This window comes from Cydia amplana, chromosome 14 (genome assembly GCF_948474715.1).
Source record: "Cydia amplana chromosome 14, ilCydAmpl1.1, whole genome shotgun sequence".
Classification (NCBI taxonomy): Eukaryota; Metazoa; Arthropoda; class Insecta; order Lepidoptera; family Tortricidae; genus Cydia; species Cydia amplana.
This window is the reverse complement of record NC_086082.1, coordinates 13,636,405-13,659,244: the sequence shown is the minus strand read 5'-3', so window position 1 is coordinate 13,659,244 and position 22,840 is coordinate 13,636,405. Positions and strand designations below refer to the sequence as shown.

At 37.8% G+C, this 22,840-nt stretch overlaps 2 protein-coding genes across 2 annotated transcripts in view; one reads left to right on the top strand and one right to left on the bottom strand.

Moving 5' to 3' along the window:
- LOC134654361 (dorsal root ganglia homeobox protein) overlaps positions 1–10,926 on the top strand; it is a 114,908-nt gene extending 103,982 nt beyond the window's left edge. Inside the window, exons 9-10 of the mRNA XM_063509825.1 lie at positions 9,358–9,494; positions 10,695–10,926. Coding sequence (XP_063365895.1) covers positions 9,358–9,494; positions 10,695–10,924 — 367 coding nt within the window. The 3' untranslated portion in view covers positions 10,925–10,926. The remainder of the gene's footprint in view (positions 1–9,357; positions 9,495–10,694) is intronic.
- A 7,128-nt stretch (positions 10,927–18,054) lies between these two features.
- Positions 18,055–22,840, bottom strand: part of LOC134654229 (chromosome transmission fidelity protein 18 homolog) — a 65,061-nt gene continuing 60,275 nt past the window's right edge. The window contains exon 18 of the mRNA XM_063509699.1: positions 18,055–18,234. Within this exon, the coding sequence (XP_063365769.1) occupies positions 18,131–18,234 (104 nt within the window). The 3' untranslated portion in view covers positions 18,055–18,130. The remainder of the gene's footprint in view (positions 18,235–22,840) is intronic.

The following is a 22,840-nucleotide window of genomic DNA, read 5'->3' as shown; positions in this document are numbered from 1 at the left end:
AAAACTCACTCTTGAGCTTAAAACGATTAAGTCCTTATCATATTATGTTAGATTTTTAGTACAGACCCCAAATCAGTGAAAATGTGTCTTAGCCAACTAAATTTGTCTCTGGGAAAAGTACGATATCCCTAAAAATTGTACGTACATTTCGCATTTTTCTGAAGGAACGGAATTCATAAATTGGGTTATTATTATTTTTTCAGATTATTTGATTGCATTGACATATCACCAAGATAGATAGAACATTTAAGTTACCAGAAGAAAAGCATTTGTGTTCTTTAATAGTGTGGAAAAAGTAGGTTCGATTCCCGGGCGCGATTAAGCGAATTTAAAAAAAAACAACGTGTTGCATTCCGGGAGTGCCGACAGAAGTGAAAACTCAATGACTAGTCCAAAATGTCTGCAGCACTATGTATAATTGACCCATCCTCCTTTCTATTGAAAACTTTTGGTTCCGAAATTGCTGGTCAGTGAGCTTGTTTAAAATTCGAAAATCAAATTTATTAATTATAATAATTTATTTATTTGGTCATGATATTTTGAGTTTTATTCACCAGTACTAGAGTTCACTTTTATTAGCGATTTCATCAAGATGTAGCTTTATTGAATTATATTTGAGTGATATATAGTTATAATACTGTGAGATCCTCGTATTTCAGCCCGTACAAGATTATAACCTTTTTCATGTAATGTCATTGAGTTTTTCTTTATTGATTTAAATGCCATCTAAACCTTACGGTCACATGATCGCCTTACGCTGTCTCGAGTTTATCATTTTTTCCCCACCTCATAAAGTGCCTAGCGCCGCTAAAGAAGTTTTCACTTCAAAAATCTTGCAGTTGTTTCTTTAAAAAACAATAATGTTTCATTTAAGTAAAATGAGCAAACTTAAGGTTTTAAGGCACTTTCCCTCCAGGGCCCATAATTTTTTTCCACCCGGTAGTAGACAACTATTTTTTTCGACTAAATGAAGTTTTATTAGATAAATCGTTGATCACATGGTTCGTTTCACACATCACATCAAATCGTTTGTCATCACAATCAAAATTTGTCAAAAGTAATGAAATTTATGCCAAAAAAACATAAATAAAACATATAAATTCAACACATTTTTTAAATAAAAATCTTTCTCGATGATATAAAAAAGAACATCGACAAATTATGTTGAAAGAATTAATATCAAAACAGATGTCATAATTAGGATTGGCTACTTTAAGAAAGGGACAGAGAGATTTAATCCTCTCGCTCTGCACGTTTTTCTCATTCCTCCTTGTCAAGCCAAAATAAACTATAAAATGATAGTAACACAGTACATTGTAATATTCACTTTTTCCACGGTATCATGTCATTGTAAATTACTTATGTGAAATTGTAGTGGCGTGCGACTTTCAAACCGGAGGTCACGGGTTCGAACCCCGGCCCGTGCAAGTGAGTTTTTGTAAGTAGAGACCTTTTTTAGTGGTACTTAAATATAATAACTTTTCGTATTATTGAAATAAAATATTTTATACAAACAAACTTAATAATATAATAATTAAAACGAGTAATATCAATTAGTTTTTAATATTTATTCAATTATTTTAAATTATTTGAGTATGAAACATACTAGTTTTATTTTTATCATTACAATAGAAAAAAAGTATTCTTATAGATATTTTATTTTCAAACAAAAATAAAGCAAAAAGTTACGCTTAGATTCTGATGGCTAAATACCAAACAGCTACCGATACATTTCAATATCTGTCGAAATTTCCTAACCCGTTGTAACTGACAAAGAGTAGGTATAGATTTCGACGTAGCATGACGTAGCTAAGCAAACACGCACACATGCGTAACGTATAGGCCTGTAAGAAGGCACCATCATAGGTTTACCTCCGATTCCGTTACTACTCAATGGAGTTACGACTCAACGTTTATTGGATATTAACATTTTACGTAATTCGGAGCGCTGCGCGAAGTGACATAGGTCTTACCTCTTTGAGGCACGACGGCCATCTAACATTACTGGCATAAAGGATGCATTTATGACTTTGACGCATGACAGAAAGAGAAACGGAACTGCGTAAAATGGGCGTTTGCTGTTGAATTCATAAAATCAAAAATCGATAATAAATCCATCGGTAAAGGATAATAAGTTAATATTTAGTTCTTTGAAAGTTAAGACGAGATGAAAACCTTTGCTGTAAGGTGGGTTGTGCTGGATATGGATGTGTTTTCTAGTTGCACGAAGCTAAAACCGAAAAATGAACACGTAAGTTTGGATTTATTTTCTATCGAGAAAATTTTAAGCATTCGTGTTTCGACTACTACGAAATGTCTTATCATATAGTCAAGAAACATATATCCGAAAATCACTACTGTTTGTTTCCGGGGCTAGCCACTGCCACCTTTCTAAGATCCTGTTATTTTTCGATGCACGGCCTTAAATAGGTATGCTAAATACCAAAAACCCTACAATAGCGGCGGGGAAGTTTCATAATGCTGTAAGTAGCAATAGTACATTGTCCAACGAGGGGGGTAAGTGAAATATTGCAAACGAGAGTCTATAGATTCACGACAACCACAGGCTGAAGTGAATTGAAGACTAGATTTGGGTATTCAAATGTGACTAAGTTATATTATATGCTTACAAAAATATTTATCTCCCCAGGGATATTTTTGTGATTTCTCCCGCTGCGTGAAATAGCACCATTTATAGCCATGTGTGATGAAAATTGCACTCTTTACGAAACACTTCTGAGCGACTATTTCTAAACGACATTAATTATGACCTATTTTGTAGCAGTAACTTTATTTTGCATAAGATTGTAGTTATCTTACCAAATTACCGAATGTCGTCAAATATGCCTCCATATTAATAAGATAATCATAATCTTCCAAGGAAACATGCCTAAACCCTTTACCGACGCCGTCACGACATAATCTCACATCCCCATCACCGCATGACGTATAAACCAATCAAACTTGACATGACATACACCCTTTTCAAATTAAGCGACAGAACAGCGCCCCTGCATGTAATTACTGTCAATTTATCACCATACATAATTAATTTTCATTTGTAGCAAGTGTGTATTCCGTTACGCTATATTTGATCATTTATTCACGGGGCTTCAAAGGCGGCCAATTAGATTGGGATAGTGTGTGAAGTAAACTATGCTATTAAGTAAGCATAGTCGACAATCAACCCAAGTTGGCTGAGAACTTTTAGAATTAATCAGATTGGAGACGCTTGGTTATGGGCGTGTCAAAATAAAGGTTAGGCTGCCGACATGGTGTAGTGCATCGCGCATGTTCGCTGAGGCCCATGTACAGACGATTTTTACGCAGTCATGCGAAAGAGAATCGTCTCGATGATGGGCAGGCTTAGGGGCAGTACCAACAGCATTCTGGAGGTCATTGCAGAGAGGCTTGAGAATCCTATACTGGCGCATTGGATTCGCCAAGTTATAGGATTTCTTAAATTTAGAAAATAGTTTAGGTATGTACATATAGTTGTAGTATTATATTATTTAGAAAAATTAACATTATTCCTATGTTATACTAACAAATATGGAATCTGAAATAAATATTTTCAATTCAATTCAATTAAAAATAATAATGAGACTGTAAGGGCCACTTGCGCGTTCCCGGATTAGCTAACTAACACGGAGTTAACCGTTAATACAAGGTTAAACTGTAGTATGTTAGTTGGTTAAATCTGGAACGTTTTAATTAAATGTTGATTGTATTTTGACATGAGAAAGAGCTTTTGTACGTGCTTGCTCTAGTGTAGGTACAGTACATGCACCTGTGTACAAGTGAGACAAACTAGCATTGAACTGTCATTATTATCAATATTAAATTACCGTTTCTGAATACGGCCCCTTGTTGATTCGAGGTTCGAAATTGCGCGTGCTACGCCGTAGCACCATTATTCCGCTGCGTAGCGAAATAAGTTCGTAGACGCTACGTGTGGTAGGTTCGAAGGTTGTTGATAACAAGTGGTACTAAACTGAAATTAAATTCATTTTGATACCACTTACCCGTGCAACTTTTTCGTACTTGAGCTTGGTGCTAGCGAATTGCACTAAGGTCTACGAGTAATAATAGGTACTTAACTGATAAAAAAGGGGTTGTTTGGTATTGACTTGACATTGCTCGCCGTGCAGCTTATTTGCACCTGTATGCGTTAGTTTATAAGTGAAAAACCCACTATAAGTCACTAAAAATAATGATTAATACTTAATAACGAAATATAGTCAGTAAATTGTTTCCACAGCAATAGGGTATTTCACAAGTTTTTATGAATGGTATCAGTCGATCAGGTTTGTTTTGAGGATCAAATGTCTGTATGGGACCCATTGTCTTAAAGCAATACAAAAGTCACAAATGATGGTCAAAGTCTGGCACCCGCACTTTACCGACGAAACGCTTCATATAAAATGGCAATATGACGTCACCATGTACCTAAAGGTCGCGACGCGTACAGTACACTACTGGTACTGAACGCGTCGCTGTTACTGTCAATTTCCATAGTAAAATGAACAGTAGTGCAGCTGCGGTTGGAAATGGACTGTCACCTTAACGTTATGGAAAACAAGGTAATTGCGATTTTGTCGGTGAAATATTGCGTTTATGTATATGGTTGCCATACAATATTTTTTTAAATAAAATGTAAGGAATCGAATGGTATCATTATTTTTTTCCTATTTGGAAGTTACTTTAAGGCATTTAAAGTATAAAAATTTAAAAACTGTATTTTTTTATTATTCCCAGATATTTGTAAAATTTCCAATGTATTGTGATAAATTACTCATTTTCTTTCTATTCAAGTACATCACTACATAGTATAATAATAAGTCGCTTCCCTGTCTGTCTGTCTCTATGCTTAGATCTTTAAAACTACGCAACGGATTTTGATGCGGTTTTTTTTAATAGATAGAGTGATTCAAGACGAAGGTTTATCTATAATTTGTTAACCCGTGCGAACCCGGGGCGGGTCGCTAGTTTAGTTATAAAATTCAATTCCAGCCGGGTAGGTACTTAGGTCCAGCCGCGAACGTAACGAACCGTCCGCACTAATTGGTTTCAGCGACATCTACCGCCTTGAGGAGCTAATATGAATATTCAGGCGAATTGAATTGCGACTCACAAAGGGAATCAATTTGATCCTTAATGTCCTTTAGTAGTTTTGATTAATAAATGAACGCACGAGATTTGCATTTTGACGTTTGGTGAGTGCGAATTTTGAGATGATAATGGATTTAATAATAAGGTTTTATAATTACTTAGGTAGCTTGGAGCTGTCGCTCTGTGCCTTATCTGGTTTTCATCTATATACAGCTCAAATATTATTTTAATTATAAAAACGGTAGGAATCGTTTCGACAGCTTTTTAATAATCTTTCGGAACTAGTTTCAGTACTTATTTATTTAGTTAATCAACGAATCAATTTAGTAGGTACTTGTATCCTCTAAAACATTAATTATTCAGAATAATTAGTATAAATTATTCTCTAGAATAGAAAATATATAGGTATTAGATATTCAAATAAAACTAACAATACTACTCATAAAACATGCTTAGAAAAGTATGTTAGGGCCTTTATAAAACCTACCTAACTTTTCCTGAATTCCCATATTTTATATTTAACTCACACCACGATACACAAAAATCAGCCTTAATATACATACCTATCCGAAATTATATCAACTTTTAAAATTCCGACATGAAAGCCCTCGCACTTCACGTGATACATTTAACAAGCTCTTTACCTCAAAGGCAAATGCAATAAATGGAACAACATCGAAGCCGGCATGAAAGATAAAATCAAAGTGCTTTAAAGGCGACACATTTAATTTGGCTCGTGGCCCGGTGTGGTCCAAGCTGCGAGCTAGGAGCGAGTAATTAATTAGTAAGTTACCATACTCATATTTACTTATATCATGAGGTGTAGGTACAGTCAGCTGCAGAGAAAAGTGACCCCCCCTGCATAGAAAAGAACGCGAGAAGAAAATCTCACTTCCTGGCCAAGGCAAGACTACAACCAACGTACAACTTTATACAAACCACGGGCGGTAATTCGTAAAGCCCCAGATCGCATATTTATTATTTTTATATTTACACAAACACCTGCGATCTGGAGCATTTACGAATTCACCTCCCTAGGTATGCATGTAATGTACTATTGTATGCTAAGCGAATAGTATTGCTGGCTGTACAGTCAAGGAAATTGATTCATTAGCAGTTTACGGTTCATTTTACATTGGAAAACACACACACACACACACACACACACACACACACACACACACACACACACACACACACACACACACACACACACATCGATTTGGGTATTTTGATTATAGTGACTCATGCGCTTTCATTCAGAACGCACCACTTGGTGAATCATACTAAATGGAAATATATCCGACCTTTCTCACTTTAAATGGATTATTCAATATGTAACATGCTCACGCACACGCTCCCGCTCTCGCTCGTACCCTCCATCCACTCATCAAGTATGCACTAAGGGAATGGGCGAGCGGCGCGACACCTCGCCGTTATTTCATTGTCTGCAGCGTCAGCGGGCTAACCGGATCACTTGCTTGCTTGCCAATTATTTCACCATGGCTCTGGCCTTTGCCCAGTTTGGGAAGCGCGTGCTTATTCGCTTTGTAAGAGCCCCCTTTACGGCTTTGGAGAATGGAGAAAACATCACCTTTGCTGGTCGTGCAGCAGTTAAGAAATGAAGAAATTATACGACTGCACGAAAATTGGAGCATTTCATTACTAATGTTAGATCTCACGGCTGGGCAAAATTATTTAAATTGCTAATCTAGGTCCATGGGCTCCCAGCGCGCATAAGTTGTTCGCAGAAATCGCGAAGCGTCTGGTTGACGTGACGTAGCTGGCGGCTACCTCGCACAACGTATATCAGCATTGCGATACAGCGAGGAAATGTCGCCAGCATCCTTGGTACAATGCCTCAAGGGCCTATTTTAGATTTAAGCTAGTTTTTAATTTTTCCTTTTAGTAATACCACTGTATATATCTTGTTTGTAAATAAATGATTATGTCAATTGTCAATTACTAATATGTGTAACTTTTAGTACAGCTGTAAATTTCCTGCCTATCGACTGTATGAATACGGAACAGCTAACCGAAACCGTATTAGTTGATCGGTTTAAAGTTAAAACCAATATTGGCGTAATTACATGCCGCGGTAGGTATTTGCAATTAGCGCGCGATAATCGCGTCACCGCGCTAATGAGTTGCATGCGAGCCCGTGTAATTGCTTAAACGTAATTAGTTAATTAGGATAGGTACCTAAAAGTCTATTTTTTTATTCGGTAGACTAAAATGACATTTCATACTATGATTACCACATTTTTAGCTTAAATCGTTATTTATAAGAATGCCCGTAGTTCTGTAGGTAGGTACGTAGTAAGTAGTAGGTAGGTTTATTTACCTACAGGTTTTATTTCTCCGATGTACCTTTTGCGAACATCATCATTCACTCAATTTGTCTGAATGCATATTATATCAACACTATTTTTTCATTCTTGAAAAAGGTACGAGTACCTGTCATGTAGAAAGTTAAGTTAGGATATATTATATTTGTGTTAATTCTGATCGGCACTTTAGAAATAAAAATGCATTCAAACACATTAAAAATTCCAAAATGAAATATGGAACTCTTTAAAAAAAGAAATGACAATAAGCAACCAGTTGACTTATTATATTTTTGGATATTAAATGTAATCCAAGATTTAAAAATATTTATTATACTTATAATAAGAAAAGAAAACAAATTTACATTAAAAATACATTAAAGTTAACTATAAACTAAATTAAAACTAAACTCAACAAGGCCATAACTCAGTCAAACAACTCGTCCCGCGCCCTTCCAGACGCAAAGGTGCCCATCACGCACGCCGCATTGCCACGCTGAGCCGCGATGGACAGCCTCTGCATCAGGAAAGACCCGGAACGAGGGTCATCCTCTCTCCCTTAAACGCTGGAACGCTTTTTGGATTGGATTTCCTCGATTCGGATCTTCTAAATATATGCTAGGTTTATCAAACGACTTACAAACATCCTACCATTTTAAGTAACTATGCTTTGATTTGGTTAAAAAGCGATTGTTACTCAGGCCAAGCGAAATTAGATCCTATATCAATCTCACAAGGACAGATACATCGTCAGTCTAAGCATTTTCCTTGCCGTGACTTGTCACAAGGCGTGGCCGGCCCGCTTGGCTGCCCACGGGGTGTCGCGCCCTCGCGATTCGGGAAAACAGCCCTTGCATCGATCGCTGCAGATTGGGCCAGATTTAAAGAAGCCTGCATATTCTATGAGGGCATCGCTAGGCGCATTATTCAGAGATTTGGTTAACTTTTTCAGGTAGCTAGAAACTTTAGAACTGACAAAAAAAATGATTTTATGAAACCTGAAAAAATTCATTCAAAACCAACTCTATCAATACGTATCATTATTACTTAGGTACAACCTGGACCATCATTACTTCTGTGTAAAATATAATTGGCAGAAAGTATGACTGAGGTGCCAACTCAATCGCATTGTGAACGAAAAAAATAAAAAGTACCACAAGAGGTGTTGTAGGTACCTCTAGAAAATATTACGATTTTGACGCCAATAGTGGCTATATGTCTACCTCTAAGACATCCAAAGTTTACCTGTGAAATGAACCGACCCAGATGTACCTATAAATGATTATATGGGGCATTATCTATGAAAAGGGACCTTATTGTCGATGGCGCTTACGCCGCACAGCGTCGCGCGGCATTGTATTTATATCGGAGCATCGTTAATAATGGCGTAACCGCCATCAACAATAAGGTCCCTTTTCATAGATAACGTCACATAGGTATACCTAATTGGTTTCTTAAGGTGACAGTCCATTTCCAACCGCAGCTGCACTATTGTTCATTATACTATAGAAATTGACAGTGACAGCGACGCGTTCACTACCAGTAGTGCAGCTGCGGTCAGAAATGGAATGCTACCCTTAGACTTTGATTGGGTATCGTGGTTGGGTGGCGTGGAATTCGCGTAGTACCCAAGCGGGTCCAGTGTAACCTATCAAAAGTAGCATTCACATAATCTTCATTCAATTAAATATATTAAAAACGGGTCACTCACGTATTTTAAGTCGAAAAACGCTCGACATGTTTCACTTCGTAAGTGTCATGTGTAAGTGTGTTTAATATATTTAATATGTCTTTGTTTCACGCAAGATTAAAATTTCATTCAATTAATTAAACATACTTATAATTTCATAAATTACATATATGTTCTAATTTAAATACTGTTTTACATATTGTATTGAATTTTTCTTTATTGTTCCAGTTCAAGCGCCTACCGAGCATCGCCTGCGGCGGCGGGAGACGCGCCCCCCGCGCCGCCGCTGTTCCTCCCCCCGCACCTCAGCCACCTCTCGCAGCACCTCAACCATCTGTCGCAACCCTTCTTCCCCAGCTTGAAAGGTAAGAGCTACACACCAGGGATGTTGCGGATGCAGATTTTTTGACATCCGCGGATGCGGATATTTAAAGGCTCACATCCGCGGATGCGGATGCGGATGCGGATGTCAAGAATAGGTACTTAGAAAACGTCAAATATTACATTTTTAGTATTTTTTTTATTAAAAAAAAAACGTAACGTTTAGTATTTGAGCAAGAATATAGGTGCGTCATATTTAATAAACAGTAACTTGGCCGACTTTTCTGGATCTAGACGATTTTGTTATAGGTAATGACGAAATTACCTAGCACTTACGCCGCCGCTAAGACGTTCCTGGGCCGACTTGTTCGACATCCGCATCCGCATAAGCTCCGCATCGATTTCATGCGGATGCGGATGCGGATGCGGATGTTGAAAATAATGCGGAAGTTCCGCGGTTGCGGATGCGGATGCGGATCTTCGCAACATCCCTGCTACACACTATTTCAAAGTAATCTTAGTCTCTGACACAAGCCAACCCCACATTTTTAACAGACTTCAAAAAAGGAGGAGGTTCTCAATTCGTCGGTGAACTGTCTGTCTGATCTTGGTGGCTGTCCGTTGTGAACTGGTATTTTTGCGTGTCGTTGTTATGTTTAATTTTGAATTTAAATGTCCGTAGTTCCAAATATGTATTTAATCTGCCAGTCAGTCAGTTGGTCTATGTCAGGTCGCCACGGAGGTTGGAAGCCACGACAGTCGGGTTTTTTTTCCTGTAGGTATACTTACCACTTCACGCCAGTTGGGAACTCCTAACGTAGTCTGATTTAGGCATAGGCAAAGTAGGGAGCTTACAGAGCTGGATGCAAAGCAGAATATAATCGGAGATGTTAATGAAACATGAATCCACTGCCTCGGACAACTAGAGAGTATGAGGGAGATAATCAAGTTGTGAAAGCAGTCGTGTAGAAAAAAAATCGTCTACAGAGGTAGACGATTTTTTTCTAACTCCAGAGGGAGTTACCCCTGATACAACGGGCTTGTCACCTAAGCTGAATATATTTTCTCCCGGAATAACATCTTTAATACAATTGTATTCTGTAAAAGCATGAAGATCGTATAAAATTAAATGTTTTTGTATTGGCTGTGTATGTACAGATTTAACGTAAAGCTGCGCTTAACCAAACGTATTAATTCTCTTTTAAGCTGGTCGTTTTATCTCTAAACTCTCATATTTCCCTCAGGTTGGGGCGCCCCCTGCCCCTGCTGTCCCAAAGAGGAAGCCCGTTCAACCAGCGTGGCGGAGCTCCGGCGTAAAGCCCACGAGCACTCGGCAGCATTGCTGCACTCCCTGGCCAGCTTCCAGTCGCGGGCGCTCCTGCCGCTGCCGCTGCACCTGCCGCCGCTGCCCATGTCGCTGTTGCCACACGAGCCGCCGCCAAACCACCCAGAGCCGCAGAAAAATGTAGACTAAACCCGTAAGGCCCACTTGCACCATCCCACTAACCCGGGGTTAACGCATTAAACCGTTAACCCAGTGTCAAATTGTACTGGTAACTCCAGGTTTAACCGGTTAACCCCGGGTTAGTGAATGGTGCAAGTGGCCCTAAGAGCCATTTGCACTCGGGGTTAACCGGTGAAACCTGGAGTTACCATGGCTACCAGTACAATTTGACATTAGGTTAATGGTTTAACCGCTTAACCCCGGGTTAGAGCGATGGTGCAAGTGGCCCTAACAGTCGGACACGAGTTCTGAAGAAGCGTAGGAAGATATTAACTAATTTATAGTACCTATGTTAATTTATGACGCAAAATGGGTCGTCGAATGGATCATGAAATACAGAGATTTAATACCAGATGGGCTTCTAAAAACCACAATCTCACAAATAAAGATTGTAAAATGATTATTCGTAAACAACTTTGTCTACTGTGTTTGTTTGTGTTTGTTTGTTATTTGGCCGAGGCTATCATCGAGTAAACCTACTAGCTCGTGAAGTAATGCAGGTCCACTATGGTATTTTGGAAATAATCTAAAATAAATACATACCTACTCTACTCATTTCATAAATACACATCAACAAATGTTATAACCTCTTGCATTCCGCGCTCCTAATGCCTACTAGTACAAATGACCTCCAATGAAAATCATTAATATCTGGGAGGTCGAGCTTTGCTCGGAATACATATAAAAACTCAAAAATGCGCGTTTTCCCAGAGATAAGACAATTTCGCCCCCGAAAACTCCCATATATAGGTACCAATTAAATTTCATCGCAACCGTTAGAGCCGTTGCCAAGATTCCCGAAATGTATAAATAAACAAGAATTGCTCGTTTAAAGGTATAAGATTACGAGTTAATAGAACAGAGTTGCTTTTGTTTGTTTCGTTCGATTTTAAAACAAAACAAATTCAATTCTAATACCATTGTTTTAAATGTGACTGCCAATATTTATTGTATGGTAGGCCGCTTGAGGATAAGACAGACTCTGTAAATAAGTTCGTAAATTTCGTAATATCAACTGCGAATACCCATACAGTGCAACAGTAAAAAAAATGTTGTGTTCAGATGTATTTTAAGTATAAGTAAACTTAATAATCGAGGAAACTGTGGATTCTTGTGCCATTACATTAGTCATGCCAAACTATGTGCCATAACCCTTAGCTTAGGATATTTTTTGCTCATTCCATTATATACTGTAATTGTGTTTCATTATACCAAATTAAACTAGGTACACGTTTTGAAAGTGTAAGTGCCAAATTGTATTGTAACAACAAGTATCAGATATATAAATGGGTAAGTATGCTGAATTGCTGATGAGATTTGTGAAAGTAAAATAATAATTAGAAGGATTACGATGCACTGCAGTGTCAAACCGAGTTAATACCTACTTAAAGTGTCATTATTTAGTCTTGCTAGCTATGTAAACAAAAGTCACTAGTAAATTCATCATTCAGAGACAGTTTCGATATGGCGGTTTGTTTACATAGCAAGCAACACTTTGAATGACACTTTGTTTCATTAGACGTAAAAATTGTAAGATCACATTTACCTATTATAATGTATGTGTGTTGGAATCCTAGTTATTACAGAAATATAAAACCTATACCTATTTGGAATTATTTTTTACTTAGTTCTTGTAAATACTTTTATACCATTGCAGTATTCGACCAAAAGCTGTTGTGAATATTTCTTTTCTATGTGTCATATAATATATAGGAAAAAATGTAAATAAATCAGTCATTGTTTTCATCAAATACGAAATATGAAAGATAGTGTATAATATTGTATTTAACTAAATACTTTTACTAAAAAACTCCGTCAGGAAATTTTATTTGATGAAAACAGTGATTTTTATTGTTCAGTGACTCGATGTTTGTACGGTGTCTGTAGTTAAGTAGTTTTGTAAATAAATAACTTTTAAAATAATATAATAATTATTGTATTATATGTTTGATACTATACTTAACATTTCTGCTAAAAGAACAGTTCTGTCCATTGAAAAATCGGTCTTATGCCTGTTCTTATGTAGGTAGAAAAAGGCATGACGATCAAGACGAACGGAGAGTTTTCAAATGTCGATAAACTTCGATCTTACAAAGTACTTTGCATATGCATATAATATTAATTTCAATGCACATATTAACATTTTCAACGCCAAGAGCCACTAAAGTGGTCGAGTGCTGTCGTGCCCATGACGCCAACAGCTACTAAAAAGGCTATGACGGACGCTGTCAAAGCAATTTTCCTGCTGACAGATAAGGTTTATTTTCGCTCTTCATATTGCAACCATTTGGCGTATAAGCCACATTTTAGCATGGGACGAAAAGCATTGAAAAGGTTAAAAACTTATATTCTTGGTTGGTTTCTTGGTTCTGTGCATGGCGCTTGTTTTGTATTGTTTACTAAAATTATCGACAAAGAATAATGAACCAGGCGGCCTAGCCAAGGTGACGATCGCTTGCCCTTCGCCATCGAATCGCTTTATCACTCTCCCATACTAATAGTGCGACAGTGACAGTTACGGCCAGATTACGAATAAACAAGGTTCTATTGTATTGACAATCGCAAGGCTCTATTGTATTTCTAACTCATTAGCGTTAAAGTGCACGTTCATATTTTTAACACTTACCGCCCTGACACATCTGGTGGCAACCGTCTTTCTTTATAGTCGTATGTATATTGCAATAATACTTACCACTCGGAACAAATGTTAATACAGTTATGATATACAATACATATAACATAGTATTGTAAGTAGACGTACAGTCCGCCCCATATTGTACATACATAGAGAGCCGGGAGACGACCACTGCACTATGCACGAACCGTGGAATTGTTGGGGCTGACTGTACTTGTATGATAATATAAATATTATACTTAATATATACGTACCTTAGGCACATTTAAATACCTAGTTGTTTTAATTATTGCAAAATAAACTATTATGTACATGAGATTTTGTTTGTTTTCTAATTTCACCTGACCTGTGCCTTTTAATGCCAAGAACCTTTAACGCATTACGAACCGCCAGGCGGGTGCTCAGTCCGTAGTCGCTTTTCGCTCCATACGGTTTTTCCCATGTTATCGGATACGCTCGTAGCGCGTAGCACGCGCATGCTTTCATATTGGTTAGCTTGTACCAATGATATTGACATGACGTGACAAGTAATATTTTTGGACATGACACAAAGCGGTCCAAAGGTTCAACACATAAGGCGTGTTAACCCTTTATAAGGCATAAGGGTGACAGAAATTATACAAAATTTTACCATATCACTTTGTAACAAAGTTCAAAATCGTGCGGGAAATATACATGTAAATATAAATATAAATATACACTTCTGCCTTATAAAGGCTTAAGTGTCAGTAAAAAAGACAATGCAATTTTTTAATAAAACAGCAAATAATTCAAAAGAGAAGTTATTTATAGTGAAAAACTTTTCTTCTTAAGTTTGCTTCAACATAAGGCCAAGATGATGCTGATTTGCTGCACAGCCTGCCTAGCCAAGCTGACAATCGCTTCGACAACAAAACGCTTTGTGTCTCTATCACTCTTACATATTAAGGCCCCAGTACACAATGGGCCATCGCCGGCCATTCCAAGGGACGCATTTATGCGTTAGGGAGCAAGTGATATTGCTATCTCATTCTACCGCATGGCTGCGTCCCTTGGAGTGGCCGGCGATGGCCCATTGTGTACTGGGGCCTTTAGTGCGATAGTTAGAATTGCGTTTCGATCGCTATGGAGCGTAAGGGATTGGCACGTTGGCTACGCGGCCTGCCACGCATAACAAGCGTTACATTAGATAACCATTTGAACTTGTAAAATGATTTGTTATGTGGTACCTAACCTATATATCGACTACAAGACGTATAGATTATATTCGTAATTAGTATAAAGATTTATTAAATAATTATGAATTGAAAGTCCTCAAACGTACACTTAAGTATGTAAGCGTATATAACCGTCTACAAACTGGAGCCCATGGAATTCCTCCTTCCTTGCCGTATCCGGCAATGGCGATTCCATCAACAATTCTTATCCGGATTATGAAATGCCCTAATGTGGCTCGCAAAACCAAACTTTGTCTTGAAGATGCGGTCACACTTGGAGGATACAACTAAACGGAGTAGCCATTAACAGGCTTTCCCCTCTGTCGAAAATAGGCGGCCAATGGTCATACACAATGTATGGACTGACGTTTATCTGACATGGCTATTTTTACGTTACGCATACATTTGACGTTCCCCTCCCCCGCAAAAATCGGCAGACTGTTTTGTACAGAAAATTACAGACATCCGTTTGATTATATCCTCCAAGCGGTCACACGATGCGCAATGGAGTTGTGCAGTTGAGTTGCGAGTGTAGGTACGTGTAGGAGGGCTTAGGTCGCGTCTTGCGGATATGACGCTTAGCATCTAGGTCTTCCAGACGCTGCTGCTCAAACTGATCTACTTTCTTATGAACACTAGAACGCCATTCCGATCTTTGTAATGCAATGCCCTCCCAGCAGTCAGTCGGTATCCCGCAAGAGACGAGGTGTCGTTTAAGAACATATTTATGTCGCAGGTATTGGCCCCCTGCTTCCGCTTTCCACAAGAGTAACTGTCTACAAACGAGCCCATGGAAGCATGTTATCCATATGACGTCTGACCACGATTTTCAGGTAGGTATAAAGGTATGTACACAAACAGAGAGAGAAGAGGCTGAGTAATACAAGAGTTACATAATTTGATATAAAAAAAAGTAACTTAAACGAATCCGCTCGGCGTGTTCTCCGTTCGTAGACGCTTTCCTCTACAAAGCGGGTAACCGTTGGCAGGGAATGTGTTAAAAACACTTATCATATAATTACTTCTGGCCTTTACGTAGACATCTTGTAATTTATAACTACGCTCATTACTACCTACATATAATATTACTTTGTGCTACCTACGAGTCTGTCGTCCATTTCGTGAAACCCATTATTTCTAATGATTTACGTTATTTTTGCAACTGTTCGAGCAAGAACAACAGTATATCTCGGAGTTTAGCCATTTTTCATTAACTAATGAAAATGCTTAGATTTTATGGGATGTATTTATGAACCAAGTTTGGCAATAAAAGGTTTGTTTCTTACAAACTTGGGTTATGCTTTCTCAATTGTGGTGATTAGTTTGCGGGAGTTTTTTGAACAGGTGTCAATTAAAAGAAAGGTGGATGAGAAAGTTCTGAACATTGGAAAGGGGAATTCTAGAATATTTTGTACGAATGCAAAAAGTAGAAAGTTCTCAATTCGTCGGAATCGGGATGTTCCCCGATTTGTCGAGGACGACTGGACCGATTTAGATTTTTTTTCGAAAGGGGGCACTTTCCAGTCTGTCTCAATGTCGTATATTTTATTGTGCTTAATATGCAAGTATTTTGATCTTGAAATTAAAAGTATGTGATTTAGTGATCTAAGTATTTTGTTAGTAGTTCGTACATTTCTTCTCGTAAAGTAGTCACACGAAGATAAGTTAGTACAGTCGGTTCCCTGGCATAAGTATCCACCTTTTCTATACAATTAGTATGGCAACTTGGGTCCCTACTTAAGTTGGGCACCGACCGTGGTAAGTGAACTGAAACCACTACTCAGTGTTTAAGTGATGAAAACAAAATAATGTTATTTGTCAATTATGTAACACTCAAATTGCAACCCAGGATTATAAGAGATTAAACGAACTTACCTGTAAGTGAAGTTCTATGCTAATTACGCGAAGGTTTCGTCCAAATACTGATATCGTGATATCTTCATTGATTCGAATTAGAGTAGTGCCGTAACGTTCTCCGTTTACTATGAAACAAAACACAACTCTAATTCGAATCCAAATCTCTATGATGGGAACATACGTATCTGGTGGCACGGCCGTGCCCCCGCCAAGACGAGACAAAAGGCAGTGCATATCTTTTCTCGGCACGTTTCGTCGTATTTTCGAACCCCCGTAGTTTCGGCTTGGATAATCTAGCATTACCCAAGGTCAAACAGTACAGCTTGGCCGTTTCGTTTCTGTCACAAAAGTTCACCACGAAGCATGTCTGTGTGTGAAAAAATGAAACGGCCAAGGTGTACTGTTAGACCAAGATGATGGATCTATAGAGTTAGAGCTGGATCTATACTACGAGATCTGACTAATTTCGTTTCATCATGTTGATGGATGTCACAACTCTAAAGGCCTATAACTACTACTGTATTGTTGGACCAAGATGTAGGCTTTATAGTGTTAGAGCTTGTAAGTACAGTTAGGATTAACGGAGTAGTAAAAGTCTTGGTATTTAGAGATCTGATAACTTTTTAGTGTGAAAACTATAGGCGCATGTTAGTCTTGGCAACACTTTACATGAAATGTTTTTGGTGGGATTAAAGATTACACATAAGTGAGTGTATCAGGTGATCGTCGCAGTAAACCGCAGAACTAGCCAAGATTTATGCGCCAAGTTGCGGCGCAGGTGGCGAGCTAAGTTCCCTATTTACTACCGAATAAACATTGATAACTATGCAAGTTTGCACTTTATGTGTGCGGGGGGTTTTGGGTGTATAGTGAAACAACGTAATCTGGTGTATTGGTTTTATTTTACTTTTAAAAATGATGTTGTGGACATTGTTGTACCCAGTTCAGTGATACAGTTTTACAGTGATAGCACATTATTGTGGCTTATAATAAACAATCATTTGCATCGAAAATGAATAAAATACCTACTCCAAAAAGTGGACCTGCCACTGTCTGATACTTATCTAACAAATTAAAAAAGCAAGCGTATCTTAATTTTTTAGTTCATTAAAACAATACGTAGAAGGAATGATTAAATTAATGTAGCAACAAAACAAATTTAACTATCAAGACGTAAAACTTAAAGACTGCCGTTTCATAATTCTAAAAATGATAACTAAATACTAATTATTAGTTATCCTGACGCTACATTCGCTATAACAAGTCGCGCATAATATAGCGTATTTATATCAAAACTCGTAGAAGGTAAAGGTTGCTGTTACACGATTTTTGTTAAATGTAAGGATCTATGCCCAACGCGTTTTTTTAACGCGCCTTTGATGAGCGAGGAATTCGGTTTTCGTATCGCGTGTGTATCGATACAAATGCGCGTCAACGGCGCGTTAACAAAACGCGGTGTGCATAGGTTGATTTAAAACTATACATTCGCTATAACAAGTCCTTGGTGCGTACGTTCCGCCGCACGGCGTTGTTGAAGCCCTCCCGGTACTGGTAGAACACGCTGCTCGACGATATCACGTCGGGAACAGCATCTGTGTAACGAAAAAAAAAATGATACAGTCGTTGTAGAGAACTATCTATTTACATACTTACTTCAAAATTATATAACATCGATTCATGGACAACGTATCAGACCAATAGCTTTTGCTACGAGAAAGTAAGAAAATCTAGGTTTATGAAATCGTTAGCGCCTGTGTTTAATTAAGACGTTTGTCATTTCTCATACTCTGAAAATGGCTCATTGTTTATCTATGAAACGGGTTTAAAATTATACGTTTCGGCCCTAGAGGGCATTTTACTTGTAAGAAAGTTCTAATTTTTTTTTTCTTTTCTCATGATACCCGATTGTTGTGCCTGGTTTTACTTTTACTACATACTTTACAACTTATTATAACTCTTGTAACCTAAAATAACCGATTGCAGGACCGAAGTGATCCCATAAGTGTTCCGTAAACAAAGTTTTGTACGGAACCCTAAAAATCAGATAATTTCGATTGTTACGCTATTCGGTAATTACTAAAACGCCAATGAAATATTCAAACGTAACTTTATTATCTTTATAATTATCGTACGTTCCCATTCGGCAATATGTAACGCATATGTAAAGCCTGTAGCAGATGCGGCAGTCGCGTTTATATCAATTATACCGGGTTCTAAGCTGCACTAATGTTGCAATAACGGTGAGTGATAATTCAGCCTAATCGAGACTAATGCCGTGTGGTGTTCATGCTTTTATGAGCGTGGAGACATTCCGGTACAATGTATTGTTATTACAGTGGAAGAGGTTCCACTGAGGGGAGGAGGTTCTTCAGAGGATCGAGGGATAACGCTGACCTCGATAAGGCAAATTCTCGTTAACATGAAATACAATTTTATTCCTTTCCCTTTAAACCCTAAAACCTCCGGATAAATCGAAATATTTAACCTCATTAAGACGAAGTAACCAACAATTCCCTTCACGGCTATGCAGTACAATTTATACCTCCTAAACTCGAAAAATACAATCTGTGATTACAAATAATAGACATTGTTTCATCATTATCACCTCTACATTTGGAAGTTAACTAACTCGAAGAAAATAATAAGTCTAAAAGTTACGCGTTTTTTTAATTACCTCTCTTATACATATTTTTCATGCGTTAGAAACTTCAGTTGCATAATTATTTGCCATTGTATTTTTACGGAAACGTATGAACGTGTCTTGCTATTTCAGTCAGTCTCGGTACAAAAAGTACTGAGGTTGACTGAAGTAGCATGACAAATACGAACGTTTCCGAGAAAGTACGATGAAAAACAATTATGCACTACATCTGTAATATGTCTAACATAAAGTAGTTCTTAAGAAAACAATCCTTCTCACCAACAACATGAATGATCTACATATCCTCTCAAGATACTAAACATAAAGCAGAATCATACAGCAAATTAATTTCAACTAAAACCAATAACAATAAAGTCCAATTTCGCCTACATTTCCCATTACACTTTCAGTATGGATGGTTATGTACAAAGTCATATAAAACGCCATTCGGAGTGTTTGCGCTAGTTAATTACTCCATTGTGCGCTAGATGTCGTTACATAATGCATATTCTTTATTAACATACGCTTCATTATTCCCTGTGTTAGCTTTAAGTGCTTCCCGGTGATAGAGAATAGGTTAATTTTAAGTTAGTTTTTGTTTAAATAGGTAAATGACGCCTTTGATACGAATTTGTAATAGGATCGGGTAAAAACCTTATAAATGTTTGAGATACCTACTTAAAATTTTCATTCTACTTGACAAGCAGACAAATAATTCAGAGTCATTTCCCTTGCTTTTACAGTAAGTAACAGATTCATACATTGGCGGCCTAGGCCGGCAAAATTACCACTATAGTTCGTTTTTTTTAGCAATAGAAAACAATCTTATAGGTAAACAATCTTGATGGGTCTTTTAATTGAAAAACACATTTTAAAAATAAGTTACGGCAAATATGTAACAATTATGAATCTAATACGATCATTTATATTCTTCTGCATAAGTAATAGTTACTGATTTTTAAAAAGCGTTTTTCAATTAAAAGACATGTCACGATAAGTTCTTTCTAATGCAAAAAAAACGAACTAAGCCTGTGCTTACGTAGGTACATACTACCTGCCAATAATAGTCACATCACACAGCTCATATAATTTTTTGATTGGTCTTTAGTTAGTATTTCTAGACATTTTTAAACATTACATAGCCGCCGCCGCATCCGGTAGGCCGTATCTACATGGCCGGCAATCCTAATTCCTCTGACTCTAATGTACTATAACACGCGGTTAAACCCTCGAAACTACGCTAATCATCACACATCCATTACAATAAACAGTGGAATCAAACAGCAAAGTCGATTTCCCGGCCGCCCGCGGCGGGGGAGCGGAGCTCGGAACAATTAATTTATACGCCGGCTCGTTATAACTTCGTCTCATTGTACAGTGAGACTATTTGATTTGGGACTTTTTAATCAACTGGGAGCCCGATGAGATTTCCGAATTTGAAATGTGTTGAGCGGGCTTCAATTGTTTTTATAGTGGAATTATTCGATAATTAACAAGTGATTGCGATTTGGAGTTAATCATTGAAACGAAGCACATACAAAATGATATGCATCGCTCAGATGACTCGTGAAATAAGGCTTTTGTCAAAAATTTCTTTTGATACAAGCGTTTATCGCTGACTGAACTTTCATCGGGATAATTCTAACAAACCCAAACACAATTAAGTTGCGTTGTTTTACCACAGAGTTCCCATAGACACCTCCTGTCTCCATCATCAGATCAGCTCGATGTCATCATGATGACAGCATTGTATGCAAAATTTCAGATCAATCGGAAATGGGAAGTGAGTCAAATTTAGCTTCTAATATTTGACCCACACACCACACTAACACACATATTTATAGGTACATACAATACATATATACTAACAGGGCAAGTTAAATAAAATCTTGTAAAAAAATTGACAAAACAAAAGCCGTTATGATTCTTTCCACTTTTGTCTTTGTTAGAAAGTATCTAAACCTAAAGTATAACCAACGGGGCTAATATAGATATTGTATTAAGGTTTCATTTTACACCACACACCAATTCCTAGGCTTCCCCGCCAAGTATAATGAGCTCCCGAATCGGATTTAAATATTAAATATCAATTCCAACTGTACGCGCCAGAAACAATATAAATGTAGACGCCGAGTGAATTTACATTCAATTCCATTACGAATCGCGTTGAGATTATTAACCAGTCACCTTAACGATGGGGGGTGGTGGGGGTATTCCAGCTAATTTAAATAGGACTATATTTGTGAGGAACCAGAGGGATTTGTGACGTTTTTAAATAAGGAATAAGGCTTGGCGCAGATATGATTATGTACTTTTGGAATTTGTATATTGTAAGGGCGTGGTTGGAGAGGCGATATTGAAGACAGAAAGATTTGACGATGAATAATTGTTATGGTTCCCAGCCAGCCTATTATGGATAGCTTTATCCATCTTTATCCACGTGATAAAATAACTGTCACTGTTTAACACCGTGGGAAAGAAAGTGACGGACACCGTTTTATCACGCTGTCACGTAGACAAGAACGACCATCATATCCGTACTGTACATAAATAAGTTACATATTCAGAACAGATAACCATGCCGACGGAGTCACACTGAGCACACTTGTAACTCAAATATGAAATTGGAAACGTGATTTCTTGATAACTCCAGAAACGTTATTGCTAACCAGAGACGTGAAAAGTGTCAAAGTCGATTTACCCATAGGTATACTTGCATAGCCAGAGTGTCATTCTATGGAACTTGCTAATGGTCACTTGCACCATCCCACTAACCCGGGGTTTACCGGTTAAACCTGGAGTTACCATGGTTGTCAGTACAATGTGACACTAGGTTAGGTTAGGTTAGGTTAGGTTATTCCACGGGTTAGTGGAATGGTGCAAGTGGAGCTATGTTAACAAACCGCCATATTGATTTGTCAAAAAATATGAATTTACAAGTGACTTTGGTTTACATAGTTAGCAAGTTCCATAGAATGACACTTTAGCACTATCTCACACAACACAAATCCCTCTGGTTCCTCACAAATATAGTCCTATTTAGTGCTGTGTCTTTCTATGGAACTTTGGAGGTAGACCTCACACACAGTGTGATAACCGCGTTATACCTCAAAAACAATTCCCAATCTATTAGAGCCACGATCGGCGAATCGGCGGGCGCAGGTGCGCGCGTCGGCGTCGGCGCGCCAATGAATATTAACAACCCTTTCGCTGCCGTAATTGAGAATAATAGGCGGACGTGCGACGGAGATTAACGTTATGTGATAAAGACGGTTGCGGGGAGCGACTGCTATGTGGATTACGAGTTTACGACAATTTTGGTATATGAAATGTTAGAGGAATTAAAACTTTTTTTGAAGGACATTTTAAGGGCGTTTTGGTCACCCGTGAATAGCGAAAGAACTGTTTGAATATGCGTTTGTGGTGAAAAAAAAGGCGCTAAAACATGAAAGTTTCTTTACTGGACATTGCATAAAATCACTCATAAATTGGGGAAATACGTTTACGAATTATAGCGTTTACATTATGTAGTAATTATCTATTATTAACTGTGAATG